Raw genomic sequence first — 24659 nt, 5'->3', positions numbered from 1 at the left:
CCTCTCAGTAGTCCAAGGCTTGAACTGTCCAAAACACTCTGGCCGCGCCCCTCATTGATATTTCTCTCTCCTTTCCTCTCTTTCAAAAATCTATACATATAAAAGCCAAGCAACTGGAACATCAGAACAACCGGAATGATCGGTCACTATGGTGTGCACTGTGGCTGGCCAACCAGCTCAGTCGGGGGACAGCCCCTCCCCCCAGCCGGCCACACCCCTGACTGGCTCCCCCACCCTGATTGGGGGAGGGGCTGCAGGCAGTTGGCCTGTTGGCCAGCAAGGCCCCTGATCAGCCCTCCCACCCAGATTGGAGGCAGTATAGGCTGGCCAACTGCCCACGGCCCCTCCCCGCTGCCGGCCCGGCCCAATCGGCCCCCATCAGGGAGGCTTGCCGGACCCCACCTGTGCACGAATTCATGCACCAGGCCTCTAGTAAATAAATAAAAATTAAAAGAAAAGTATGCAGTTATCTGAAAGAAGGACAATTCCAGACACAGAGAGCAGACCAATGTAAAGGACCTGAGCTTGGAGAGAGCATGGAATGTTAGATGCACAGCAAGAAAGCTAGTGGGGTACAATGGAGTGACAGAGTCATTAGAGGTAGCATGAGGCCATGGTAAAGTTTTTAGATTTTATTCTAGGTGAGCTGGAAAAAAACACTGGAAAGTTTTAAGGAGAAGAATAAAATATGATTTATATTTTTGGAAGATGACTCTGACTGCTGTTTTGAGACTATTCTGATGAATGGGGAAGGATGTGAACCCAAGAGAGACCAGTCAGGAGACTAGACTAGTACTCCAGTGGTGGTAATAGAGACAATGAGTCACATCAGGCATGTTCCTGAAGCAGTTCACCTACCCAGTCTCTTCTCTCTCATCTATTTGAAAGTACCTTTCCCTAAAGTATTGGGGCAGGGGCAGCTGGTTTACAGTTCAGATGCACCTGAAATCCTAATCTTCTGATGGCTTCTCTACTCACTGTGCTTTGCAGTGAAAAGAATCACTGTATTAGGGAAAACAGTATGGAGGTTTCTCAAAAAAATTACAACTACCTTATGATCCAGCAATACAACTTCTGGGTATTTAACTGAAGGAAATAAAAAGTACTATCTTGAAAATATATCCACACCTCCATATTTATCACAGCATTATTCACAATTAGCCAAATCATAGAAACAAACTATGTGTGCCAGAAATAGGGATGAAGACCATCCTATGTAATAAAAGCATAATATGCAAATCGACCAAACAGCCAAACAGCAGACTGACCATCCAGTCAACCATCTGGACCACACTATGACACCTATTGGCACCAGGCCAGCCAAGGCGGGTGCGATGCAATTGGTCAGGGGCCTGGCCATCACCCCATGATTGCCCCACAGAGGGAGGCCCAGGCCACTGACCAGCGGTCTGCAGCGGCTGGGTGGGGCCTCCCTTTTCGAGGGAAGCCCGAGTCCCGGGTGCCAGAGGGAAGCCGGTGCCGGCGGCTGGGGGAAGGAAGGCCTACTCTTGCACGAATTTCATGCATTGGGCCTGTAGTATCATATATATAGGGTGTCACAAAAAAATGTATACACACTTAACAGCTCATAGCTCATTTTATGTTTATTTTCAGATTTAATAATTATTCAAAGTGTATACACATTTTGGGGGGACACGCTAAATTTCTTATAAATCACAATATCACATGGTTGCAAATTGACAATACTCTATTTTTACCATTCTTTCATTTATGAGTTGAAATACTTCTATAAAAAGAAACTTTTTCTCATCAACTATTTGATTATCCTGAGGTACAGTTCACATAGCAAAGCAGCACAAATGCTTGTTTCAATTACCAATTTTCAAATTAAGTTGAGTTCCCTAGCACTTTCCAAAAGTGGTTAATAAGTTATTGATGTTATTTTAAATATTATTATAAAATCATGGATTTAAGCATATAGTCAGCTCTCCCTATCCTTTGGTTCCACATCTGCAGAGCCAAGCAACCATATATTGAAAATGTAAAAAAAAAAAAACACAAAAAACTACATTGTTGATGTGTGCTATGCAGTTAGACCTACAATGACTGTCTGTATTGAACATGTACAGACTTTTTTTCTTATCATTATTCCCTAAACAATTCAGTATAACAACTATATGGGTCCAATGCCCACACAGATACTGAGGAACAACTGTATTTGATTTGCTTCAGTCCATTTTAGTTACCATCTTTTTTTTTTTCACATAAAGAAGCATTTGGGTTTAACAGGAAATCATACAAATAAAATTTGTATAAACACAAATCCACATTGAGTCATAACACAGATAGCAAAAGATAAAGTAAAAACAAAGAAAACTGATTGGTGGCTATATACAGTTAGACACTTGTGTCTTCTACACTAGAAAGTCTTACAAAATAATCATCTTAGAGCAACAGAAACGTTTACTAGCATTCTCTGCCTGTTTTCTCCAATGTCTTCCTTTAGTATGGCTGGTAATTGTTGGGGTGATTGTCACCCCCAGAGATGCCTTGCCATGAGGGCTCTGTTGGCCTGGGCCATGGCCCTAGTACCACTTCACCCACCAGCTGCAGCAACTTTTCCTCCTTTTTGGTTGTTTCTGTTCCTGCCTATGCACTTCTTTTGGTTGTGCAACTTTGATTTCACACTTCCCAGAACCAGTTTGATAATATCTGCTTTCTAACAATTTCTTTACTGGCTCATCATCTCTGTATGTGATAAAACAAAATCCTCATCTTTCATTTGTTTGTATCCATGGGAAGTTCAACTTTTTCAATCTCTTCAAAGGCTCCAAAATAGTCTTAAATTTGTTCTCCAGAAGTATTTGGGCTCAACCTTCCCCCAAAACCTTTTTATGGGGGGTTTCTTCCCTTTTAAAACATTGGTCCTTTGGCAAGGGGGTCTATCAGTTGCCATCTAGTTTGTGTTCTTTCAATTCCAAAACTTTATCAACATGAGCAGCATCTTTGAAAAGCACAAATCCAAATCTTCTTGGTCTTCCAGTAACTAGATGTTTCCACTGTGCAGTCTCAAACTTACCCCAAATTGAGACAAATAGTCAGATCTTTCTAGCTTGTACCACAGCTCAAACCTCTGATAAACATTTTATTGTTGCCCTGATTTTTGCTGGCCTTGATCTTGAATCCCTCAGCAAACTCCTCTGTGTTGCTGTACAGTCAGTTCATGTCCTCCATGGTGGGAGAATTGTTGGCAGAAGGGTCCTGGCAGCAAATGCTGCAGAGTTGTATGGCACTGAATATTTTTGAAATTTTTTAAAAAATTGATTTTTATAGAGACAGGAAGGTAGAGGGAGAGAAAAACATTGATGTGAGAACGAAACTTCAGTGGGCTGCCTCCTGCATGTGCCCTACAGGGGATTGAGCCCAAAACCCCGGCATGTTCCCTGACCCAGAATGGAACTGGCAACCTTTCTGGTTCACAGAACAATGCCCAACCAACTGAGCCAGAGCATATGGTGCTGGATTTAAAATAGCAGCAGAGCCCTGGCTGGTTTATCAGTGGTTAGAGCATCTGTCCGCAAACCAAAGGCCTGTGAATTCAATTCCCGGTTAAGGGCACATACCTCAGTTGCAGGCTCCATCACCAGTTCAGTGGGGCTTCTGTGCAGGAGGCAACCAATCAGACACCAATGTTTCACTCTCTCTCTCTCTGCCCCCACCCCCATTTCCACTCTCTCCAAAAATATCAATGGAAAAAATATCCTCGGTGAAGATTTAAATAGTAAGAATAATAATTAGCGTTGGGGGTACCTGCTATGTTCTCTAGGCCTTTTAGAAAACATGGAGCCCAGCTGGCATGGCTCAGTGGTTGAACGCCGACCTATGAACCAGAAGGTCATGCTTCAATTCCCATTCAGGGCACATGCGTGGGTTGCAGGCTCGATCCCCAGTAGGGGACATACAGGAGGCAGCTGATCAATGATTCTCTCATCACTAATGTTTCTCTTTCCCTCTCTCCCTTCCTCTCTGAAATCAATACAAATATATTAAAAAAGAAAGGAAAGAAAACATGGAGCCTTGGACAGGTGGCTCAGTTAGTTAGAGCGTTGACCCAATATACAAAGGTTGCAGGTATGATTCCCAGTCAGGGTACATACAGGGGTCAACCAATGAATGCAGAAATAAGTGGAACAACAAATCAATGTTTCTCTCTCCCTGCTGTTCTAAAATCAATACATTTTTAAAAAATAGTTAATAAGTGGTAGAACCTGGATTCAAAATCAGGTCTAATTCTAAAACTTTTGCTATTACTTTCCATACTTTAGTAGCTAAAGACAAGCCCTATTTATGGAATGATTTTAGGGAGAGAGAGGGAGAGAAACATGGACTTGTTGCTCTACTTATTTATGCATTCATTGGTTGATTCTTGTGTGTGCCCTAACCAGGTATTGAACCTGCAACCTTGGCATAGCTGGATGGTGCACTAACCAGTTGAGCTACCTGACCAGGGCTAAGCTCTGTCTCTTATGTCTCCTGAACTTGGGGGGTGGAGATAGAAAAATATAAGATTAAGATCAATCTGGGGGAACAGCCAATTTGGATTGCTGATACCGTGTTCCATGATCCTCACCTATTTCCAGGTATTCTATAGAAAGCCTTCTAGCCAGCAAAGTTTTTCAAGTAAATCCTCATTAACCAAGGTCAATTTTGATGTCCTACAAAAGCTAAGATGCAGAAAAGATGCTACATAAATTTTTATTAGCAACTACTGATCTAAGATTAGCATATATTGCCATCTTGAGGTAAACTGATTTTTGATAAGTGTATTCAGACCCTTGAAATGTAATTTTACTTCAACTTTTAGAAATAGCTTTCACTTTTTCTAGGCTTCCACATCAAGAAAATTAAGTGGTTCAAGGTCTCAAATAAGTTTTTTCCAAAATGGCGGCGATTAAGTGGAAGCTACACTGACACTCTCCGTCCCAGGACCAAACTGGAATTATAACTATATAGAAAAACCATCCTGAATAATCACCTGAAGACTAGCTGGAGAGAACCCTTATAACCAAGGATGGAAAGTGGAGACTGCATAGAGACTCGTAGGAAGTGCAGAAGCACGAGAGGGCTGGCAGGGCTCTCACAGGCGTAGCTGAAGTTCCAGAAGATATCTCAGCTGTGGGGGGTTAAGATTTGAGAGGATATCAGGGGTCTGGCAGTCCTATTTCAGAGGAAGTAGTAAAATACGAAAAGTGTTAGAAAGACCAGGCAGCAGCACAATTCCTCCAGAATAGTCCTCACAAAGCGGCATCATTATTACACTGAAAGTGAATTCACAAGTTTCACACACTTCCCAGTGTAAGTAGAAAGACATTCCAGAGCTATGTTTTTAGTATCCACAGGTCTAAAAGCTGAATTAAAAAAAAAAATTGATCAGCACTCATTGACGACAGCACAGTACTAAATTAGCTTTTCTCTTTTAAGTAGACCTCAGGCTCAACTTACCTCAAGCTTTTGTGAGTCAGACAGCCTGTATGCCTATACTTTTATTGTGTAAGTTAGAGAATCTTTCCTTCCTATCACACAGAATTCAGGTAAGGGACACACAATCTTAGTTAGAAATTAGATTTATTTTATATTTTGCAAAAGACATGACATATGTATTATCTTTATTATAAATGATATAGTTTATGTACAGGGTGGGGCAAAATAGGTTTACAATTGGGAGTATGCAAAAGTTTATTTTATTTTTATAAAAAGCAGACCTGAACAGATTTCTGATGAAATACAACTGAAAGTTTTACTTATGTGCTAGGCGATGTTATGACCTGTTTTATATCCCACTTGCAAAAGTCAGAAAAGTAGGCTTCAAAAGATCACTGGTTGTTTTAGTAGGATATATTTTGGCAATGATCCTGTTTCCTTATGAACAACTACTTTATTCATCCACTGTGAAGAGTGTGATGAATATAAGGATCGGTCAACCCCCGTGATACAGAGAATGTAACAGTATAAAAATAACGACCCAGTGTGAGTAGACGAGAAATCAACTGCAACTTTTTGGTGCATGGGATGATGCCCAACCCACTGTACCACACCAGCCAAGGCTGATGCACACATTTTTAAAGCAAAAGCGAACCCCTCATCTAAAAATAAGCCAGGGATAGTTATAGTACTGACACAAATGAGTACATCTGAGGCTCAGTATTAGTAAATCTTAGTATACCACTTCCTTTTGTATGCATAATAATCTCAGATAGGTAAAATATCTGAGTGCCTCACAATGTAAACCTCTAAAAGATCTGCCATAAGGTGCCTTTTTCTTTGCCTCTTTCTAAGGCTGCCAGTGAAAACCCTCAAGAATTGCTCAAAGTGTCAACGTCACTACCCAGGTTTGATGACATGCTTGGAGGATTCACAGGACTCAGCATATCACTGTTTTCATGGCTATGATTTATTACAGTAAAAACATAAAATCAAAAGAGCAAAGGGAAAAGGTATACGGGACAAAGCCTGGGGTAAACCAGGCACAGATAGCTTCCAGAGTCCTCTGCCAGTAGAAGTTACACAGGATGTGCTTAATTCCCTCAGCACCTGAGTTGTGACATTGTGCAATGTCTACTATGAAAGAGATGCCAGGCTCAGACGTATTTCTGCAGGCTAGTCACATAGGTACCTTCTGCCTAGCACGTACCAAAATTTTGGACTTCCAGAAGGAAAGCAGGTGTTCAGCACAAACCACACTGTACAAACAGCTTCATCACAGAGAACAACTCTTATTATTGAGAGTGGAGGGAAACCTCTTGAAATTTAAGTTCCCAGACCCACCTTGCAAGCAAGCCTTAGAAAAGATAGTATGTTACTATTTTTTGCACATTTAGTGACAATCTCATAGGAATAATCAACATATATTTAGATTCAAGACTTTTCTAATTCAGAAACAAGCATTAAAAAAAAAGACATATAGAGTCTGCTGCCTGAGATCTAGATAATATACTCATGTTAATAAACTGCCACAGTTATACTTGATCTTCATAAGTTTTATTCAAAAGTGGAATGAAAATATATGAAAAAGAGCCTTAGCCAGTTTGGCACAGTGGATAGAGCATTGGCCATTGGCCCGCAGACTAAAGGATCCCAGGTTCAATTCTGGTCAAGGGCACATACCTCAGTTGCAGGCTTGATCCCCGGCCCTGGTCAAGGGATGTACAGGAGGCAACCAATCGATGTATTTCTCTCACATCCATGTTTCTCTCTGTCTCTCCCCCTCCCTTCTACTCTCACTAAAAATCAATGGAGAAATATTCTCAGGTGAAGATTAACAAAACAAAACAAAAAAAATTGTGTGTGTGTGCATGTGCACACACACACATTGTGCACATATGAAAAACGAAGGAAAATTTAGTTTGGTCTTAATGAACTTGGAATTTTAGTACTCTAACATAGAGAGGGCTCTTTCAGTATTGCTAGCAGCAAAGCCTATAAATACCCATGTTATCATTGACTAGAAATGGACTTCACACGACTACATACAATTAAGCAAAAAGAAACCATTTTTGCTTAATTAAACAAGTTGTATCATTTGGCATTAATAGTTTGGACATAAACTTTAGAAGTAAAGATAAAGAAGGCGTTACGGTGTTACAATACATTTCTGAAGATAATTTTCTTCAGCTATTATTTTGGGGATACAAGAGGAAATTTCCTTTTGTTGTTCTCGCCACTTGAGTATATTCTCTGCCAGTTCTTCTGTCTCATTCACCAAAATATCCATCTTGGCTAAAGCCTTGCTCTGTAACATTTGAAGGAAGGGGAAAATAGGAGAGAAATGATGCCTGTCATTAATATATCATTACTATATCACAAACGGTTATGATTCCAGCCCCTGAATACAAAGGTGCCTTAAATTTGTGCTCTCCCACTTCTTATAGACACGCTTTTTCTTCAAGTCACCTCTCCTGTCTTCAATTATCACCTCGATGCAGATGACCTTCAATCCATATTGTCAAACCTAATCTCCTTCCTAAAATTCAGTCCCACGTTTCAATCTGTTGGAAAACTCCATCTGGATATACATTCAATCTCAATTTAACTGCAATTCAACCAAGGTTGAACGTTTACTATCTATGCAAGACATAACAAAAAACAAACTCATTAACTTCTTTAATTTTTTGCTCCTACTCATCCTCAAGTCAGCAAGAATAGAAATTTCATTACTTTGGATGTGTTCCAAAAAGTAGCCATATTCTAGAAATTAGACCTTCAAAATATAAAAATCTACACAATCCTTTGTATTCCTCAGCTTTAAATCTTTTATCTGAATAACTTATTTATTCTCCAAGTTTCTTTGCCTAGTCCTCTAACACAGTTTATCAAACTTTAATGTGCAGAGGAATCACCTGAGGAACTTGTTAAATTGTAGATTCAGACTGTGAAGGTAAGTGAATGAAATCTGCAATTCTGCATTTCTAACAAACTTCCAGGTGATGCTTATGCTGATGTTCTCTGCCCACGCTGAGTGGCAAGGCTCAGTCGACTCTATTTAATATTTTCTCCATTATTAAAGTACAGTTCTGATCAAGTCACTCCTCTGTGCCTTTCTCTAAAAATCAAAAATTCAATAGTTCCCCAGTACTAAGACAGTCAAGTCTAAACTTCTCAGTCTCAAGGCATTCCATAACTAACCCTGAGTTAATTTCCCTCTCAATACCTTTAAGTGTCATCCAAAGTAGAGTACCACTCTTCCCTCAAGCTACTGTGCTCTTCTAATTTTCTTTCTTTTTTTAATTTTTATTTACTGATTTTTAAAGAGGAAGGGAGACAGGGAGGGAGGAAGAAAGAGAGAGAGAGAGAAATAATAATTTGTTGTTCCACTTATGTATTAATTGATTGACTTTCTTGTATGTGCCCTAACCGGGGATTGAGCCACTCAGCCAGAAGCCGGGATCACAGCTGGTGAGTGCAGCGGTGGTGGCGGAAGCCTTTCCCACCTCCACGACAGGCGGACATCCCTCGAGGGGTCCCAAACTGCAAGATGGCGCAGGCTGGGCTGAGGGGACTTCCCCTCCACCCCCCACTGCCCCCAGTGCACAAATGTCATGCACCGGGCCTCTAGTAGTGGAATAAAAGAATGTAAAATGACTTTTAAAGAAAAATAATATAAAAAAAGAAATAGCATCTTGATTTTATAAAATAAATCACTCATATTAACCATCAAAAAAATTAAACAAGTAGGTCAGACATTTGAGATTCTGGTATAAAACAGAACTAAAGAAAGCTAAAAGTGTCCTAGCCGGTGTGGCTCAGTGGATAGAGCAGGACTGAAGGGTCCCGGGTTCGATTCTGATCAGGGCATATGCCCAGGGTTGGGGGTTTGATCCCCAGTAGGGGGCGTGCAGGAGGCAGATCAGTGATTCTTTCTCATTGATGTTTCTAGCTCTCTCTCCCTCTCCCTTCCTCTCTGAAATCAATTTTAAAAAATAGCTAAAAGTAATATGAAAGGAGTTGATGAGGTACTTAAATGCTATTGTTAATACTCACCATTCTCTTTAGATTTGCATCTAAATGAGGAATATTTCTAATTGTTTCAAGGTGGGTTTCTAATCTCTCAATAAAAGTCACTGCCAACTCCAGCAAATGTACCATGTATCTGAAAGAGGGAGGAAAAAAAAGTCAATTATTATTTTGTTTTAGTGTAGTTATTTTGTGTTCTCCTTTTCCCCTTTTAATTAGGACTTTCAATATGATGTAAAATAATTACAATCAACCCAATGAGCCAATTTTAATCTTTCTGCATTCATGGAACTATCAGTGATAAAGCCATTTCAAAATACTAATTCTCAATCATGAGCGAAGACAATAAGGACAAATGTACTTCATTGAAATAGCCTACAAATAAAACTACTTTGAATCTGTGCATTTGCAAAATGCTTTAAAATTATTCAGTTCTTCTAAAATATATATTGTATAATATGTACATTAATGATATTTAATGTACTGAATAGATTCTGAATAAATCCACAAGAATGGGATTTGTATATCTATTATATTACTGTAAGATAAAAAACCTGATACCCAAGAGAAGATACTGATTTGTTCAGGGTCAGTTAGTGAGCACTGGTGGAGAAAGTTAGGAATCAGATTTCTGCTTCTTTACTTTATTATTAATAACTAGAGGCCGGTGCACAAAAATTTGTGCACTCAGGTGGGTCCCTCAGCCAGGCCTGTGCCCTCTCACAGTCTGGGGCCCCTCGCAGGCCCCTTCCCCTGGCTGGTGGTACCAGTTTTCCTCCAGCGCCCAGAACCCAGGCCTTCGCTCTGCGCCAGGAGGGGCCGGCGCTGCGGGCGAGGGGCTTAGCTCCTCGCTTGCCGAGTGCGGGCCTGGGGGCGTGGCAGAGGCCGGCGTGGCAGGCTTTCCTCTTTGCTCTTCGCTCGCCACGCTGGCCTTCGCTCGCTGCCCCTGCCCGGGGCCAGCCGGCTTTGCTCCGTTGCTTGGCGCCTACGTATGCAAATTAACCGCCATCTTTGTTGGAGGTTAACAGCCATTTTTCTTGGCAGTTAATTTGCATATCACCCTGATTAGCCAATGAGAAGCGTAGTGAAGGTATGGTCAATTACCCTTTTTGTCTTTTATTAGATAGGATAACTTACATCTTCGATTTGGTACTTGCAATACTCCCATGAGGAAGTAAGGAACAGAAAGCATCTATGGATTGGGAAACTGAGGCAAAAAGTTTAAATCATTTGTCCAAGTCTTTGAGGGATATAAACAACAGAGATGAGACCAGAACTCAGTTTTTCCCCCTCCTTTAGGTGACATTGTTTTCATCTGTCCCTGCTTAAACTCCCCCAACAGAATTTGTGTATATAGTGTGGGGCAAAAGTAGGTTTACAGTTGTTCGTATGGAAAATAATACAATCTCTATATATAAAATCCTAATATGCAAATAGACCAAACAGCAGAACAACCAAACAACCAGTCGCTAAGAGGTGTGCTGACCACCAGGAAGTGCGCACAAAATATGGAGAGCATTGGCCGTGGCAGGATGGTGGAGGTAAGCGGGGGCACCAAACCAAGGCGAGGCGCTGGTCGCTGTCATTGGAGTGAGCCTCTGGTGGTTACTGAAATTTCTTTGCTCCTGTGCCGCAGTCCCACCTGGTGCTCTTATCTGCTGCTGGTGCCGGCCCCGATCATCCTTTAGGGTTTCTCCACCTCCCCCTGCTCCTGAGGGGCGATCGGGGCCGGCAGCCACCTTTTGCACCTGCTGCTGGCAATGGCCCTACTCACACCCGCTGCTAGCACTGGAGCCACTGCTCATACCCACTGCCAGTGCCGGTCCCGCTTGCACCTGCAGCCGGTGCCTGAGCCACCACTCGCACCTGCTGCTGGCATCTGGCGCCAGTCCCAATCACTCAGCACCATTAGCGAGTGTGAGCAGCGGCTGCCAGCCCTGATCACCTGAGGGCTTCTCCACCTTCTCCTGCTCCTGAGGGGCGACTGGGGCAGCAGCCACCACTCGCATCCTGCTGACAGTGCCAGCCCCAATCGCTCCTCGCCATCAGTCGGTGCCAGTGGAGCTGGCACCGTCTGCACATGGGAGCAGGAGCAGGGCTGCCAGCAGACAGGGGACTGGGGGCCGCAGTGGGAGGGGCCGAGCAGGGGTGCAGAGGATGGGCCGAGAACCGCCCCTGTGCCCACCACAGCCTCACAGCCCACAGCTCCTTTCAAGGTACACAAATTTGTGCACTGGGCCCCTCGTAATAAATAATAATACAAGAATGAACTCTGTGTTTCCCAAACTCACAATTGTAATCCTATTCTTGCCCCACCCTACATAGGCAACATTAATGCAACAATAACTTTACTTCATAGAAAGCAGTCTATATATAAGAAACATGATTTTACCCAATTTACTCTATGTTATGGATCTAATTTCTATCATTAAAATCATTATTTATAATTCCCAAAACACTATGAACAAAGGAATACCTTTCTTTTCACCATAACTATACTTTTAAAGCCAAGGATTTTCTTTCTGGTTTAATGTGTCAGCGTTAGTAATAATGTTAATAGATACAATCACTAATATATTATTCAATGAATTATGCTATGAAAAAACTACTAGTTTAAACTACCTTCAGAAGACATGTAACTGCTAATGTCTACTTTTTAGTCTAACCTGTGATAAACTGCTTCAATAGGCAGGTTTTCCTGGCACATGGGTTTCAACAGTCTTTGCCTGAGGGACCTCTTCTCTTTTAGCACTGCTTCCAAATGATTATTCATGCTTTGCAGAGTTTGACACTTTTGAGCTACACAAACCAGAAACAGTAATTATAGTTAGCAATAGGACAAGGAAACATTTTCGTTGTTGTTAATTCTCACTCGAGGATTTTTCCATTGATTTTTAGAGAAAATGGAAAGGAAAGGAGGAGGGAGAGAAAATGAGAGACATCAAACGGTTGCCTCCCGCACACTCCCTGACTGGCGCCAGGGATCAAGCCTGCAACCCAGGTATGTGCCCTTGACCAGGAATAGAACCTGCAACCCTTGAGTGAGAGGGTGGGTGCTCTAACCACTTAGCACACTGACCAGAGCAGGACAAGTAAATTTTGAAATCACTAATAAATTCTTCTTTGCTTTGGTTTGATACAGCCAAAATTATCTCACCATCGCTCTCCTAAATATCTCCCCTTTGCTATTCCTAATATTCAATATCAATTTCATTTTATTTTTCCTATTGACAACCCACTGCTAAATCCTGTGTTATTCAACTCTACTTCTAGTTCAGTTTTTATAGCCAGTGCCACATTCTTCAAATAACATCTCTTTTCCCATCTCTGCCTCTAATACTCTACACAAACATTAAAAAACAAACATTTGTCTTACAAGCTATTTCTGATCATTTCAATATTCGCTCTAGAATTCAGTTAATGGCCTCTTCTTTTAAATTTTTAAAAAAATATATTTTACTGATTTTTTACAGAAAGGAAGGGAGAGGGCTAGAGAGTTAGAAATATCGATGAGAGAGAAACATCGATCAGCTGCCTCCTGCACACCTCCCACTGGGGATGTGCCCGCAACCAAGGTACATGCCCTTGACTGGAATCGAACCTGGGACCTTTCAGTCCGCAGGCCAACACTCTATCCACTGAGCCAAACCGGCCAGGGCTAAATTTTTATTTATCTATCTTATTTATTTTATTTTTTGTTAATCCTCACCTGAGGGTATTTTTTCCATTGATTTTTAGAGAGAGTGGGAGAGAGGGGGAGAGACACACACAGAGAGAGAGAAGCATTGATGTGAGAGACACATGGACTGGTTGCCTCCTGCACCCGCCCCAACTGGCGCCAGGGATCCCGCCTGCAACTGAGTTATGTTCTCTTGACTGGAATCGAACAAATGACCCTTCAGTCCTCGGGCTGACACTCTAATCACTGAGCGAAACCAGCTAGGACTTAAATTTTTAACTTTCAAACTTAGATAAAAGTTTCAAGAATAGTTCATTGAGCCCTAACCGGTTTGGCTTAGTGGATAGAGCGTTGGCCTGCGGACTGAAGGATCTCAGGTTCGATTCCGGTCAAGGACATGTACCTTGGTTGCAGGCATATTCCCAGTAGGGGGTGTGCAGGAGGCGGCTGATTGATGTTTCTCTCTCATCGATGTTTCTAATTCTCTATCCCTCTCCCTTCCTCTCTGTAAATAATCAATAAAATATACTAAAAAAAAAAAAAATAGTTCATTGAACTCCCATATACATTTTACCTAGACTCACTAACTGATAACACTTGGCTACAGCCTCTCTTTTCCTCTTTCTCTCCACACCCTTACAAATATTTTTGCTGACCCATCTGAGAGTAAGTTGCAGATATCATGACCTTTTACCTCTAAAATGTCAGCATATATTTCCCATCTCTTATATAACCACAAGTATCAAATTCAGAAAATTTAACATTGGCACAATATTTAATACAGCCCTTATTCAAATATCACCAAGTAGCCCAATAATGTCCTTGACAGCAAAAAAAGTTTTCTAATCAAGTATTCAATCTATGAACACACTGTGATTTAGCTGTCAAGTCCCTGAAAAGTTTTTCAGCCTTTTTTTGGTTTTTCAAGTTCTCCTAATTTTGAGGAGCTCCTACCTTGGCCACTTTTTATGCAATTTGCACTAGGCAAGCCAACAGGACTTTTGTTTGAACACAGAAATAGAAAACTTTGTTAGCTTTGGGGCAATACCTGAAAAAATAATGGTATATCATAATGCCTGGTGCTTATTTAAGGTAATCCAAGAAAAAGTTGAAATTCCAATTACCCACCCATTTAACCAAACCACTTACCCAAAAAAGAAGGATGAACAATGTCTGCTGTATCTTTTTCTAGTTTTAGAAGTTCAATTTCCAGGTTTTTCTGCATTAGGAACAAAAATAATATTTACCTCACTCAGAAAAGAGCCTGATTAAAGGATAATCTGTGATAAAAACAGACTTTATCTAGGAATATTTAGGGGGAGGAGAGTGGAGGATTTGTTATGAGAGCTCAGGTGATTCACTGAAGCTTTTCACATTGGTGTGCAAACCCTGCTGCTGCTTCTGCTACTACTACCAACTACTGCTGTTACTATTACAATTTCATTAACAGGAAACTACGTAAGTAAACACCTACCCAGTTAAGTACTAGAAACTGTTCTAAGTGCAAGAGAATTGCTGTTGGAAACAATTAAGATTTGTTTTCCTGTACTAGAAGTAAAAAGTAAAAAGTTCAACATAATTTACCTGATTGATTTCAGCTTGAATATTTGTGATCTGCTGTAGCCTGGAGAAGTTCACAAAGCAAGGAGTTGATTTCTTAGATATATCTAATATCTCCTAATGGAAAGTAAACAGAGAAAACAGCAACATGTCACAAAAAGTTTCTATGTGCATTGGAAAAGCATGCCCATGAGTCTAAAATATAAGCATATATTACGTCCATCACTGCCCCTAAAAAAATGCAATACAGAGTACAACAGTAACAATGTTTATTTCCTGTTTTTAAAACCTCCATATCACAAATCATTTGCCCAAATATTTAAAAAATAAGAAAAACAAATGACTTAATCACTTTGTACTATTTCCTAAAATACAAGGCACAATAGATTTGCATTACTGATAGTTTATTATGAGATTTTAAGGCTGAGGTTGTTGGAGAAATACTCCTATACAAATGACCAAGACCTAGTCTCTCTGACCTTCTTGGGGCTAAAATCAAACATTTCCTCCACCCCTGTCCCCATGGAGTCATTTATCAGATTCATTAAATGACCTCAATTGCTACAAATCATTCATACTATTTCTTTTCACATTCTTGCTCTCTTAGGTAAAGGAATGTTTTGCCCAGGCATAATTACTTTTCTAAAAAGACTACCCCCTCCTTTTTATCCTTTCATTCTATGTTAGACTGCCTCCTTAAATTGCAGGTTATCTCAGAATAAGAATATTATCTTGTTCATCTCTTGGCTTCATCCATCATTTTCTGTATCTTCTGCTTTTCTAGAAAGTTAGCAGAGGAAAGAACTTTACAGATCATATAGGATAGGGGTTAGGAAACCATAGCCCATGAGCTAAATGCAGCCCACTGCCTGTTTTTGTACAGCCCATGAGCTAAGAATGGTTTTTATATTTTTCAGTTGTTGGGGGGGAAAAAAAAAAAAAATAATTCTTTTGTGGCATATAACTTCAAATTTTAGAGTCCAGAAATAAAGTTTTATTGGAACTCAACTTCTCTCATTTAATTATTATCTATGGCTACTTTCAGGCTAAAACAGCCCAGCTGCAACCATATAGAATGAAAATCCTCAAATATTTGCTCTCTGGCCCTTCATAGCAAAAGCTTGCTGACTGGTAATAATCAATAAATCAAGATATTTATTGAGATAGGAAATGGAAGACTCAAAAATGAATAAAAAGCTTAGCTGGAGTAGCTCAGTGGTCGAGCGCTGACCTATGAACCAGGAGGTCACAGTTTGATTTCTGGTCAGGGCACATGCCTGGGTTTCCAGCTTGATCCTCTCAGTGTGGGGCGTGCAGAAGGCAGCTGATCAATGATTGTCTCATTATTGATGCTTCTATCTCTCCCTCTCCATTCCTCTCTGAAATAAAAAAAAAAGAAAAAAGAAAAAAAGAATAAAATGAGCTCTCTGCCATTAACCCTACCAGACCGCTGTACTGATTTTTTGGTAATTTCCACACAAATGTGGAATATTGGTGCTAGATGAAAGGCAGATGAAAGGTAGGCCTATTTTCTACAATGTCTCCAAGTTCCATCTTATTCTAACCACTTGTTTGCATGTAACTAACATTTTTCTATATCATGTTGGTTTTTTCTCTTTAATGCTCAGGAGCCCAGGTATAGGGGACAGTTAGGTTCAGGGCCTTAGGTCTGGTAGGATTAATAAGTTCCTGACAGCCAAAACCGGTTTGGCTCAGTGGATAGAGCGTCAGCCTGCGGACTGAAGGGTCCCAGGTTCGATTCCGGTCAAGGGCATGTACCTGGGTTGCGGGCACATCCCCGGTGGGAGATGTGCAGGAGGCAGCTGATCGATGTCTCTCTCATCGATGTTTCTAACTCTCTATCTCTCTCCCTTCCTCTCTGTAAAAAATCAATAAAATATATATTAAAAAAAAATAAGTTCCTGACAGATGGAAAGGAAAAAGTATTCTAGATAAAAAGACTTAACATTATAAATGCTCAATAATTGTGTTAGTACTAACATATATAGGGTGTCCCAAAAAAATATATACACACACTTTGAATAATTATAAAGGCAGTGTTTATTAAAATACATTTCATTTTCAAAATTGAGCCATCAGCTGTTACACTATGTATACATATCTTTGGGACACCCTGTATGTTCTTCTGTGATTATGCAGAAAACTACATCTCCAAATTAATCTTCACTTTTGACATACAGGGTGTCCCCCCAAAAATGTATACACACTTTAACAGCTGATAACTCACTCAATTTTCACTCCTTTTCAGGTTATCTAATTTGAAATAATGGGTGAGGCCAAACCAAGCTTTGAATAAAGAAAATTTATCCTAAAGTGCCACTAGACTTTTTTTATGAAGACCCATAAAAGATAAAGTTTACAGTACAAAGCTGGCAACAGTCAATGAGTTGAGGGCACACAAATACCACACAAAATGATTCTTGATATTTACGATTCCACCACTTTGCATTATCAGCAGTACTTGGACCAGAATGGTCATCAGTTTGAAAACAGGCATTGACAAAAAAAATTACTCATTTCTGTAGATCCTTTTAAATTTTGAAAATTAACTGACTTTATAATCATTCAAAGTGTGTACACATTTTTTGAGGACACCATGTATAACACACATAGAAATGTAAGTGTGGGTAGTATCTATATATATAAAAGGCTAAATGGCCAACAGTCTGCCTGGCACATATGACATGCATTGGCAATCTACACTAATAAAAGACAAACATGCAAATTAACCGTACCTTCGCTATGCCTTAAGCCTCACCTGCCAGCCAATCAGAGCAACTATATGCAAATTAACCCAACCAAGATGGCAGCCGGCAGCCATGGAGCTGGAGCAAGCAGGAGGTTTGGTTGCCCCAGTGATGGAGGAAGTCAAGCTTCCCGCCTGCCGTGGCCAGCTCTGAGCTCCACTCAAGGCAACAAAGTTTCAATTATAGAAGATAAATAAACCCCAGATACCTGCTTCCAGCCGGCCGTGGCCACGGAGCTGGAGCGAGCAGGAGGCTTGGGTTGCCCCTGGCGAAGGAGGAAGCCAAGCTTCCTGCCCACCCTGGCCAGCTCTGAGCCCCACTCAGGGTTGCAAAGTTTCAATTATAGAAGGTAAATAAATCCCAGAATAAAAGAAAAAAGAAAAAAAGGAGAGGCTGGGAGCTTCTGTCGCCGGGGGGCTTGGCCAGCCTGAAAACGGCCCTCAGCCCCTCATCCAGACTGGCCAGGCACCCCAGTGGTGAACCCCCACCCTAAAGGGGGTGTGGCCAGCCTGAAAACACCCATCAGCCCCTCATCCAGGCTGGCCAAACCTCCATGGGATGAGGGTCCCCACTGGAGGGGGCTTGACCAGCCTGCAAACATCCATGAGCCCCTCACCCAGGATGGCCAGGCGCCCCAGTGGGGACCCCCACCCTGAAGGGGGTGTGACCAGCTGTAAACACCCATCAGCCCCTCACCCAGGCTGGCCAGGCACCCCAGTGGGGACCCCCACCCTGAAGGGGGTGTGACCAGCCTGCAAACACCCATCAGCCCCTCACCCAGGCTAGCCAGGCACCCCAGCGGGACCCCCACCCTGATCTGGGACACCCTTCAGGGCAAACCAGTTGGCCCCCACCCATGCACCAGGCCTCTATTCTATATAGTAAAGGGTAATATGCAAATTGACCCTAACAGCAGAACGACTGGGAATGATTGGTCACTATGATACACACTGACCACCAGGGGGCAGATCCTCAATGCAGGAGCTGTTCCCTGGTGGTTAGTGCGCTCCCACAGTGGGAGCTCTGCTCAGCCACAAGCCAGGCTGATGGCTGCCAGCAGAGCGGGCTTCTCCCGCCTCCCCAGCAGCACTAAGGATGTCCGACTGCAGCTTAGGTCTGCTCCCTGCTGGTAAGTGGACATCCCCCGAGGGCTGCTGGGCTGCCAAAGGGATGTCTGACTGCCAGCTTGGGCCCAATCCCCCAGGGAGCGGGCCTAAGCCAGCAGGTGGACATCCTCTGAGGGGTCCCAGACTGCAAGAGGGTATAGGCTGGGCTGAGGGACCCCCTGCCGAGTGCACAAATTTTTGTGCACCGGGCATCTAGTCCTATAATAAAAGGCTAATATGCAAATTGTCCCCTCTACCAAGAGTTCGACCAGGGGGCGGGGCCGGCTGGCCAACCACCCACAGCCCCTCCCCCTGGCCAGCCCGCCCCTCCATCCCCCCCCCCCCCCACACCGATCAGGCAGGCAAGCCGGATCCCACCCATGCATGAATTCATGCACCGGGCCTCTAGTGAAAAATAAAACTAAAAGGATTGGGGGAAGAAGGAATGGGGAGTGACATCTTAATGAGTAGGGGATTTCCATTGGGGAATGATAAAAGAATAGTTTTGAAAATAGTTTCACAGCATTGTGACTGTACTTCATGCCACTGAGTTGTACACTTTAAGATGGTTAACATGGCAAAAATAACATGCATTTTATTAGAATATAAAACACTCTGGTAAGTAGCCAACAATATGAAACAAACAAACAAAAAAACCTAGTGGAGGAGTGAAGATTGGATATTTAGATAAGAAGCTACTATAGCATTCCAGGTGAGATGATGACAATGTGGAATAGGTGTAGCAGTTAAAAAGGAAAGTGGGCAGAGATATGAATCCCTGGGAAGACGGAATTGACAAGTCCTAGTTGATATGGGTAATGAGGGATAAAGTCAAGTTAATACTGACTCCAAGGATCCTGCTTCAGGTGACTGGACACATAGCTAGCCATTCACTGAGGTAGGTAACAAGATATTTTACTGATGGCAAAAATTGAAAATTGCGAAGGTTAAATGTTAGTCCAACTTCACACTGTCAGAGTGCATCAGGGCTGAAATGAGAACCATCTAATACACTACATTTCCATCATAGCCTCTTTTCTTTCTGTTCTCTCAGGTAGAAGTGAATGAAAAGTAAAATATCTCTCATTTCTCGTTGTAACCTACTCACTCTCTGGTATCTTTCTATCTCTCCATATGTATACACTAATCTTAGTTGTTCACTTGCAAACTAATAAACTGTTGGGTTCAACAACAGGGTAATGGAGCTTAGCCAAGAACTTCGAAGGTTAAATGTTAGTCCAACTTCACACTGTCAGAGTGCATCAGGGCTGAAATGAGAACCATCTAATACACTACATTTCCATCATAGCCTCTTTTCTTTCTGTTCTCTCTTAGGTAGAAGTGAATGAAAAGTAAAATATCTCCCATTTCTCGTTGTAACCTACTCACTCTCTGGTATCTTTCTATCTCTCCATATGTATACACTAATCTTAGTTGTTCACTTGCAAACTAATAAACTGTTGGGTTCAACAACAGGGTAATGGAGCTTAGCCAAGAACTTGTGATAGAAACCAGAGGGAAAATAAGAATCTTTAAGAAAGGAAGAGCCAAATAAAGATAGGAATTAAAGAGCAGCCAAATTACTCTAGTAAACAGAAATTCTATTTGACTACTGTGAATAAGCCCTAAAATATATATATTAGAAAATAGTAGATTTTGGGTGTTTTGTAGATCCAGATCCTTATCGTATACATTGCCAGCAGAGGGAGCTTTAATCAAGATATCATGACTAACGCAAACTTGCCCGAAAAATATCTAGAACAAGCATGTCAAACTCAAAGGCTAACATGGGCCTAATAAACAAGGTTTAAGTTTATGTGGGCCGCAAAAAAACAAAAGCTTCAATTTTCATAAAACGTAGGTTTATTTTGAGAGACATGCTGAATACAAAGGGCTGAAATAAATGAGTAATCCTTAACATAAAATAATAGAACATGTTAATAAAACTTAATATTTTTTTCTTGAACAGTAACTTACCAGACACTGAATAACTGCACAAATTAATAAACATAACGCAAATAAACCTATTTTTCTTGTTCTCCAAAAGTGAAATATTTCCTGTTGCGCACACCAAACAAGTCAGTCCAAGACTAATGATGTGGCAATCAACAGCTACTAAAATATTCGCTGTTAGTATTAGTGGAGAGAAATGGTGCGCCTGCGCATAAGGCACGTAAGGGAAATAAATGCAGCATGATTATAGTAATCAGTCATTAGCGAACGTTGTAGTTCATTATTAGTAATTATGTATAACAGGATATTGTAAAAATTAAGTTACAAAATATTTATTAAAACCATTTCTTACATACTGTTATATTGGCTGGGCCGCAAAAATATTCGTTGTGGGCCACGAGTTTGACATGCTTGATCTAGAATGTAAGGCCACTAAAGCATAAAAGAAAGCAAATACCCCATATTATTCTACAGACAGTTAATCCTACCTTTCTTTCACTAAATCGTTCTCCAATGGATAGATCAAAACTCAACAAGCTATATTTTCTAGAATTGTATCACAACAATTTTAAGCATTACTCTTAATTTTTAATGCACATGGAATGATGTATGCACTTAAGAAATGGGCTGTTAAGCAGCGATTCCCAAGTGGGCGCTACCGCCCCTGGTGGGCGCTGCAGCGATCCAGGGGGGCGGTGATGGCCACAGGTGCATTTAACTTTTTTTGTATTACCTTTCTATTCTGAGTTCAATAAATAGTGTCATAATTTCAAACTTCAATGTTTCTAATTTACACCTTTCTTTACTATATTTTACGAAAAAGGTAGAAACATTAATACATATATCTTTCTGTTTAATTGCTATTAAAATTTAAAAAAAATTAATTTCCAGGGGGCACTGAGTAATATTTTTTCTGGAAAGGGGGCGGTAGGCCAAATAAGTTTGGGAACCATTGGTTTAAAGGGATCATGTAATGCTTCATTTTGAAAGAACCTATGCTAAACCCTTCTAATTAAAGTAGGTTTTCATATGTAAAGTTTGCTTAAAGTAAAATCATGCTACAAATCTGTAACGTTCTTCATTGGGATTGGCAGTGCGGTAAGACTGTAAGATGGTCTTGTGGAGCTATGGATTGGCAGAACTTACCTAGGCAAAACAGGTAACTGTCTAATTCGTGTTACTTGAAGGACACTAGGAAGATCCTCCCCAAAACCACCACTACACCAACAAACAGCTCACCCATCAATGCCTAAAATCCTCTCACCGGAGACTTACTCCTTTAGTTTAGGTGTTTATTACCTTCTGTCAGTAGGTGTACAGGGATAAGTCCCAAATGTCTTACAGAATGGGTTTATTAAATTACTTTGTTACAGAACTGGTAACAGGTGAGAGTACTAGGCAACTTGGTAGGAAGAAAACACAGGAGAGAAGCCAGGAAGGCAAGAACTGGTGAGTGATGTAGTTACGTTTTACCTATTTTCCAATGTACTCATTACTACTCCTTGTACCCCCACCACACAATCCAGAAGTTCCTGTTACTTAGGTCTTCCAGGAATTTAGAAGAGTTCTTCAACAGAAGTTTAAACGTTCAAGATCGGGTCACAGTAGTATGTACCACAATCCGTCTTCGAGATGCTGTCAGGAAAGGGAGAACGCTGGTACCTAACCCTGCTTCACTCGTTAAGTGACCCTGGGCAAATTTCTTGGTCTCCTTAGGCCTTAGTTTCTTCCATTCTGTCAGGTAGTAGAATGTTCTAAGTATAAAAAGTGGTGTATTTTCCGTCAATCTTTCATCATGTTTATATTGCTAATCTCTGCGGATGATTTTACCTTTCTGTTTCCTTTCTTAGTGATATTCCTCAACTTCCTCATTCTCTAAAATTTTCTTCCTTGTTTCCCTCCATTCCGATTCCCATGTCACTTCTGCCACTTGTGTTCCATTATTCCCTCACATCTTCCATTTCTCCCTCTATTGGCTTCTTCCCTTTGGCCTATGAACACGCTCTTCTTGCCAAACCTAAGACCACCCACCCCATGGGCTAACGGTAACCTCTGGTCTCTCCTTCTCAAAATTAGTCCCTTCCTCCATCCATGTTACAAGGTCTTTCAGGTCTTTATCACCAATACATTTTTGAGGGGCCTTTAAAGATGCGCGTTTCCCCTGGCGCTCTCGGGTACTCGCGCCTCCCGCCCCAAACATGCTTCAATACCTCACTTGTCAGGGAACGTATGCTTCAATTAGCCGGTTCCCCAACCCGTCACTCACTACAATCTAGAGATGGTAGCACTAGATCAGTGGCCGGCAAACTGCGGCTCGCGAGCCACATGCGGCTCTTTGACCCCTTGAGTGTGGCTCTTCCACAAAAGACCATGTGCGGGCGCACGTACAGTGTGATTGAAACTTCGTGGCCCATGCGCAGAAGTTGGTTTTCGGCTTGGGCGAGTCTATTTTGAAGAAGTACTGTTGATATTTGGCTCTGTTGACTAATGAGTTTGCCGACCACTGAGATAGACGAAACAAGTACACAAGACGAGTGTGGATGGGAGAGTTGGAAGGGGTCGACCTCAGAGAACGTACCTCAATCAGATTGAGGACGTTTTTAGCAAAGGCCAGCTTAGGAGTACCCTAATTAAGTTAATAACAATGTACCTACCTATATAGTTTAAGTTTAAAAAATTTGGCTCTCGCCGAAACCGGTTTGGCTCAGTGGATAGAGCGTCAGCCTGCGGACTGAAAGGTCCCAGGTTCGATTCCGGTCAAGGCATGTACCTGGGTTGCGGGCACATCCCTCGTAGATGTGCAGGAGGCAGCTGATCGATGTTTCTCTCTCATCGATGTTTCTAACTCTCTATCTCTCTCCCTTCCTCTCTGTAAAAAATCAATAAAATATATTTAAAAAATAAATAAATAAAAAGAAAAAGAAAAAATTTGGCTCTCAAAAGAAATTTCAATCGTTGTACTGTTGATATTTGGCTCTGTTGACTAATGAGTTTGCCGACCACTGCCCTAGATTGAAGTATTGTGTCAGATGGACAAGACGCCTTAATCAGCCAATTAGTTCGGATTCATCTTTACTGCTCGCAGGTTCAGGGCAGATTCCTCTGTCAGATTCTGAACAAACACAGGAGGGAGTATTTTTTTTTTTTATAACCTTCTGGTTCTTTGTGTAAGACAGCTTGTAACCTTGAATACGTATCGTACCTAACAAACACCTGTCATATTTATAGACAACTTGAAACTTTGAGTACATATTATACCTAATCAAACACCTGTCATATCTATAGACAACTTGTAACTTTGAGTACCATATCATATCTATACAGACACCTGTAACCTTGGATGAACGAACACTCGGCAGAATATGTGAATTAATATCAGTATCAGTGTATCAGCCCCTTTAGATGGCTAGCTTGCAAGGTCAGACAGTTAAGTTTATCTTTTCTATTCAAACAAAAAACAAAGTTATTTTACAGTCTAAAAACAACAGAGTTGACCTACAGAATAAGAGACTGTCTAAGAATAACAGAGTAGTTCAAACAGCAGTTTTCCAAAGGAGGGATTACTGTTTCAGAAGAAGGAGGAGGGGGAAAAAGGCGGGAAAACCGGTCTTTATTATCTCCCACGAACAGACCTGGGATAACTCGCCTGCAGACACCCGAAAGCCCGTCTCGTGGAGCCGTCACCTACTCAGAACCCCGCTTTCGCAGAACGGTACCTGCCGTGGCCAGGAACCTGCTCCGCCCGCGTCTCCTCTGGCTCAGCCTCAGCCAGAACCGCTTCACAGCCTCCCTCTGTCGCCACCGGGGCCCCCCCTTAATGACGCCATCGCCGCCCACCTACCTGAGCGACTGTCCCCGAGGCCACGATATGGCCCAGCAGTAGCCCGGCAGGGTTTGGCGCCGGCGCCGGGTCCCCAGGGTCGGCCGCAGCCATGCCCGAGACGCACCTCCCCGAGCGGCGCCGGGAATGAGTGGAACGCCCGCCCGCCGCGCCGCGCGCTTCGATGACGTCACGGGGCGGGTCCGCTCAGGCGGAAGCCCGGGAAGCGCCCCGCAGGCTCGCGCGCCTCCCGGGTTGTCTTCAGAGCCCGCCGTGAGCAAGTCCGGGGCTCCCGGGTCCTC

The 24659-nt window shown here is 42.0% G+C and overlaps 1 protein-coding gene and 1 pseudogene across 4 annotated transcripts; both read right to left on the bottom strand.

Moving 5' to 3' along the window:
- Positions 1-1774: 1774 nt before the first annotated feature.
- Positions 1775-3207, bottom strand: LOC102424624 (annotated as a pseudogene).
- A 4304-nt stretch (positions 3208-7511) lies between these two features.
- HAUS2 (HAUS augmin like complex subunit 2) lies at positions 7512-24517 on the bottom strand. 4 transcript variants are annotated; one of them, XM_023757531.1, is made up of 7 exons: positions 24379-24517; positions 20894-20969; positions 14735-14827; positions 14300-14369; positions 12138-12270; positions 9499-9607; positions 7512-7750 (listed from the first exon to the last, which is right to left on the bottom strand). In XM_023757531.1, exons 5-7 carry the CDS (start codon positions 12242-12244, stop codon positions 7592-7594), a joined length of 375 nt encoding a protein of 124 aa, XP_023613299.1. In that variant the 5' UTR covers positions 12245-12270; positions 14300-14369; positions 14735-14827; positions 20894-20969; positions 24379-24517; the 3' UTR covers positions 7512-7591. The 4 variants fall into 4 exon arrangements, with proteins under 4 accessions (XP_023613299.1, XP_006109960.2, XP_023613300.1 ...); XM_006109898.3 differs by lacking the exon at positions 20894-20969 and having other exon boundaries at positions 24379-24507; XM_023757532.1 differs by lacking the exons at positions 20894-20969; positions 24379-24517 and adding an exon at positions 15942-15993.
- Between the last annotated feature and the right edge of the window lie 142 nt (positions 24518-24659).

The sequence above is a fragment of the Myotis lucifugus genome, unplaced genomic scaffold, assembly GCF_000147115.1.
Source record: "Myotis lucifugus unplaced genomic scaffold, Myoluc2.0 scaffold_109, whole genome shotgun sequence".
Lineage (NCBI taxonomy): Eukaryota > Metazoa > Chordata > Mammalia > Chiroptera > Vespertilionidae > Myotis > Myotis lucifugus.
This window is presented reverse-complemented; position numbering and strand designations above follow the sequence as displayed.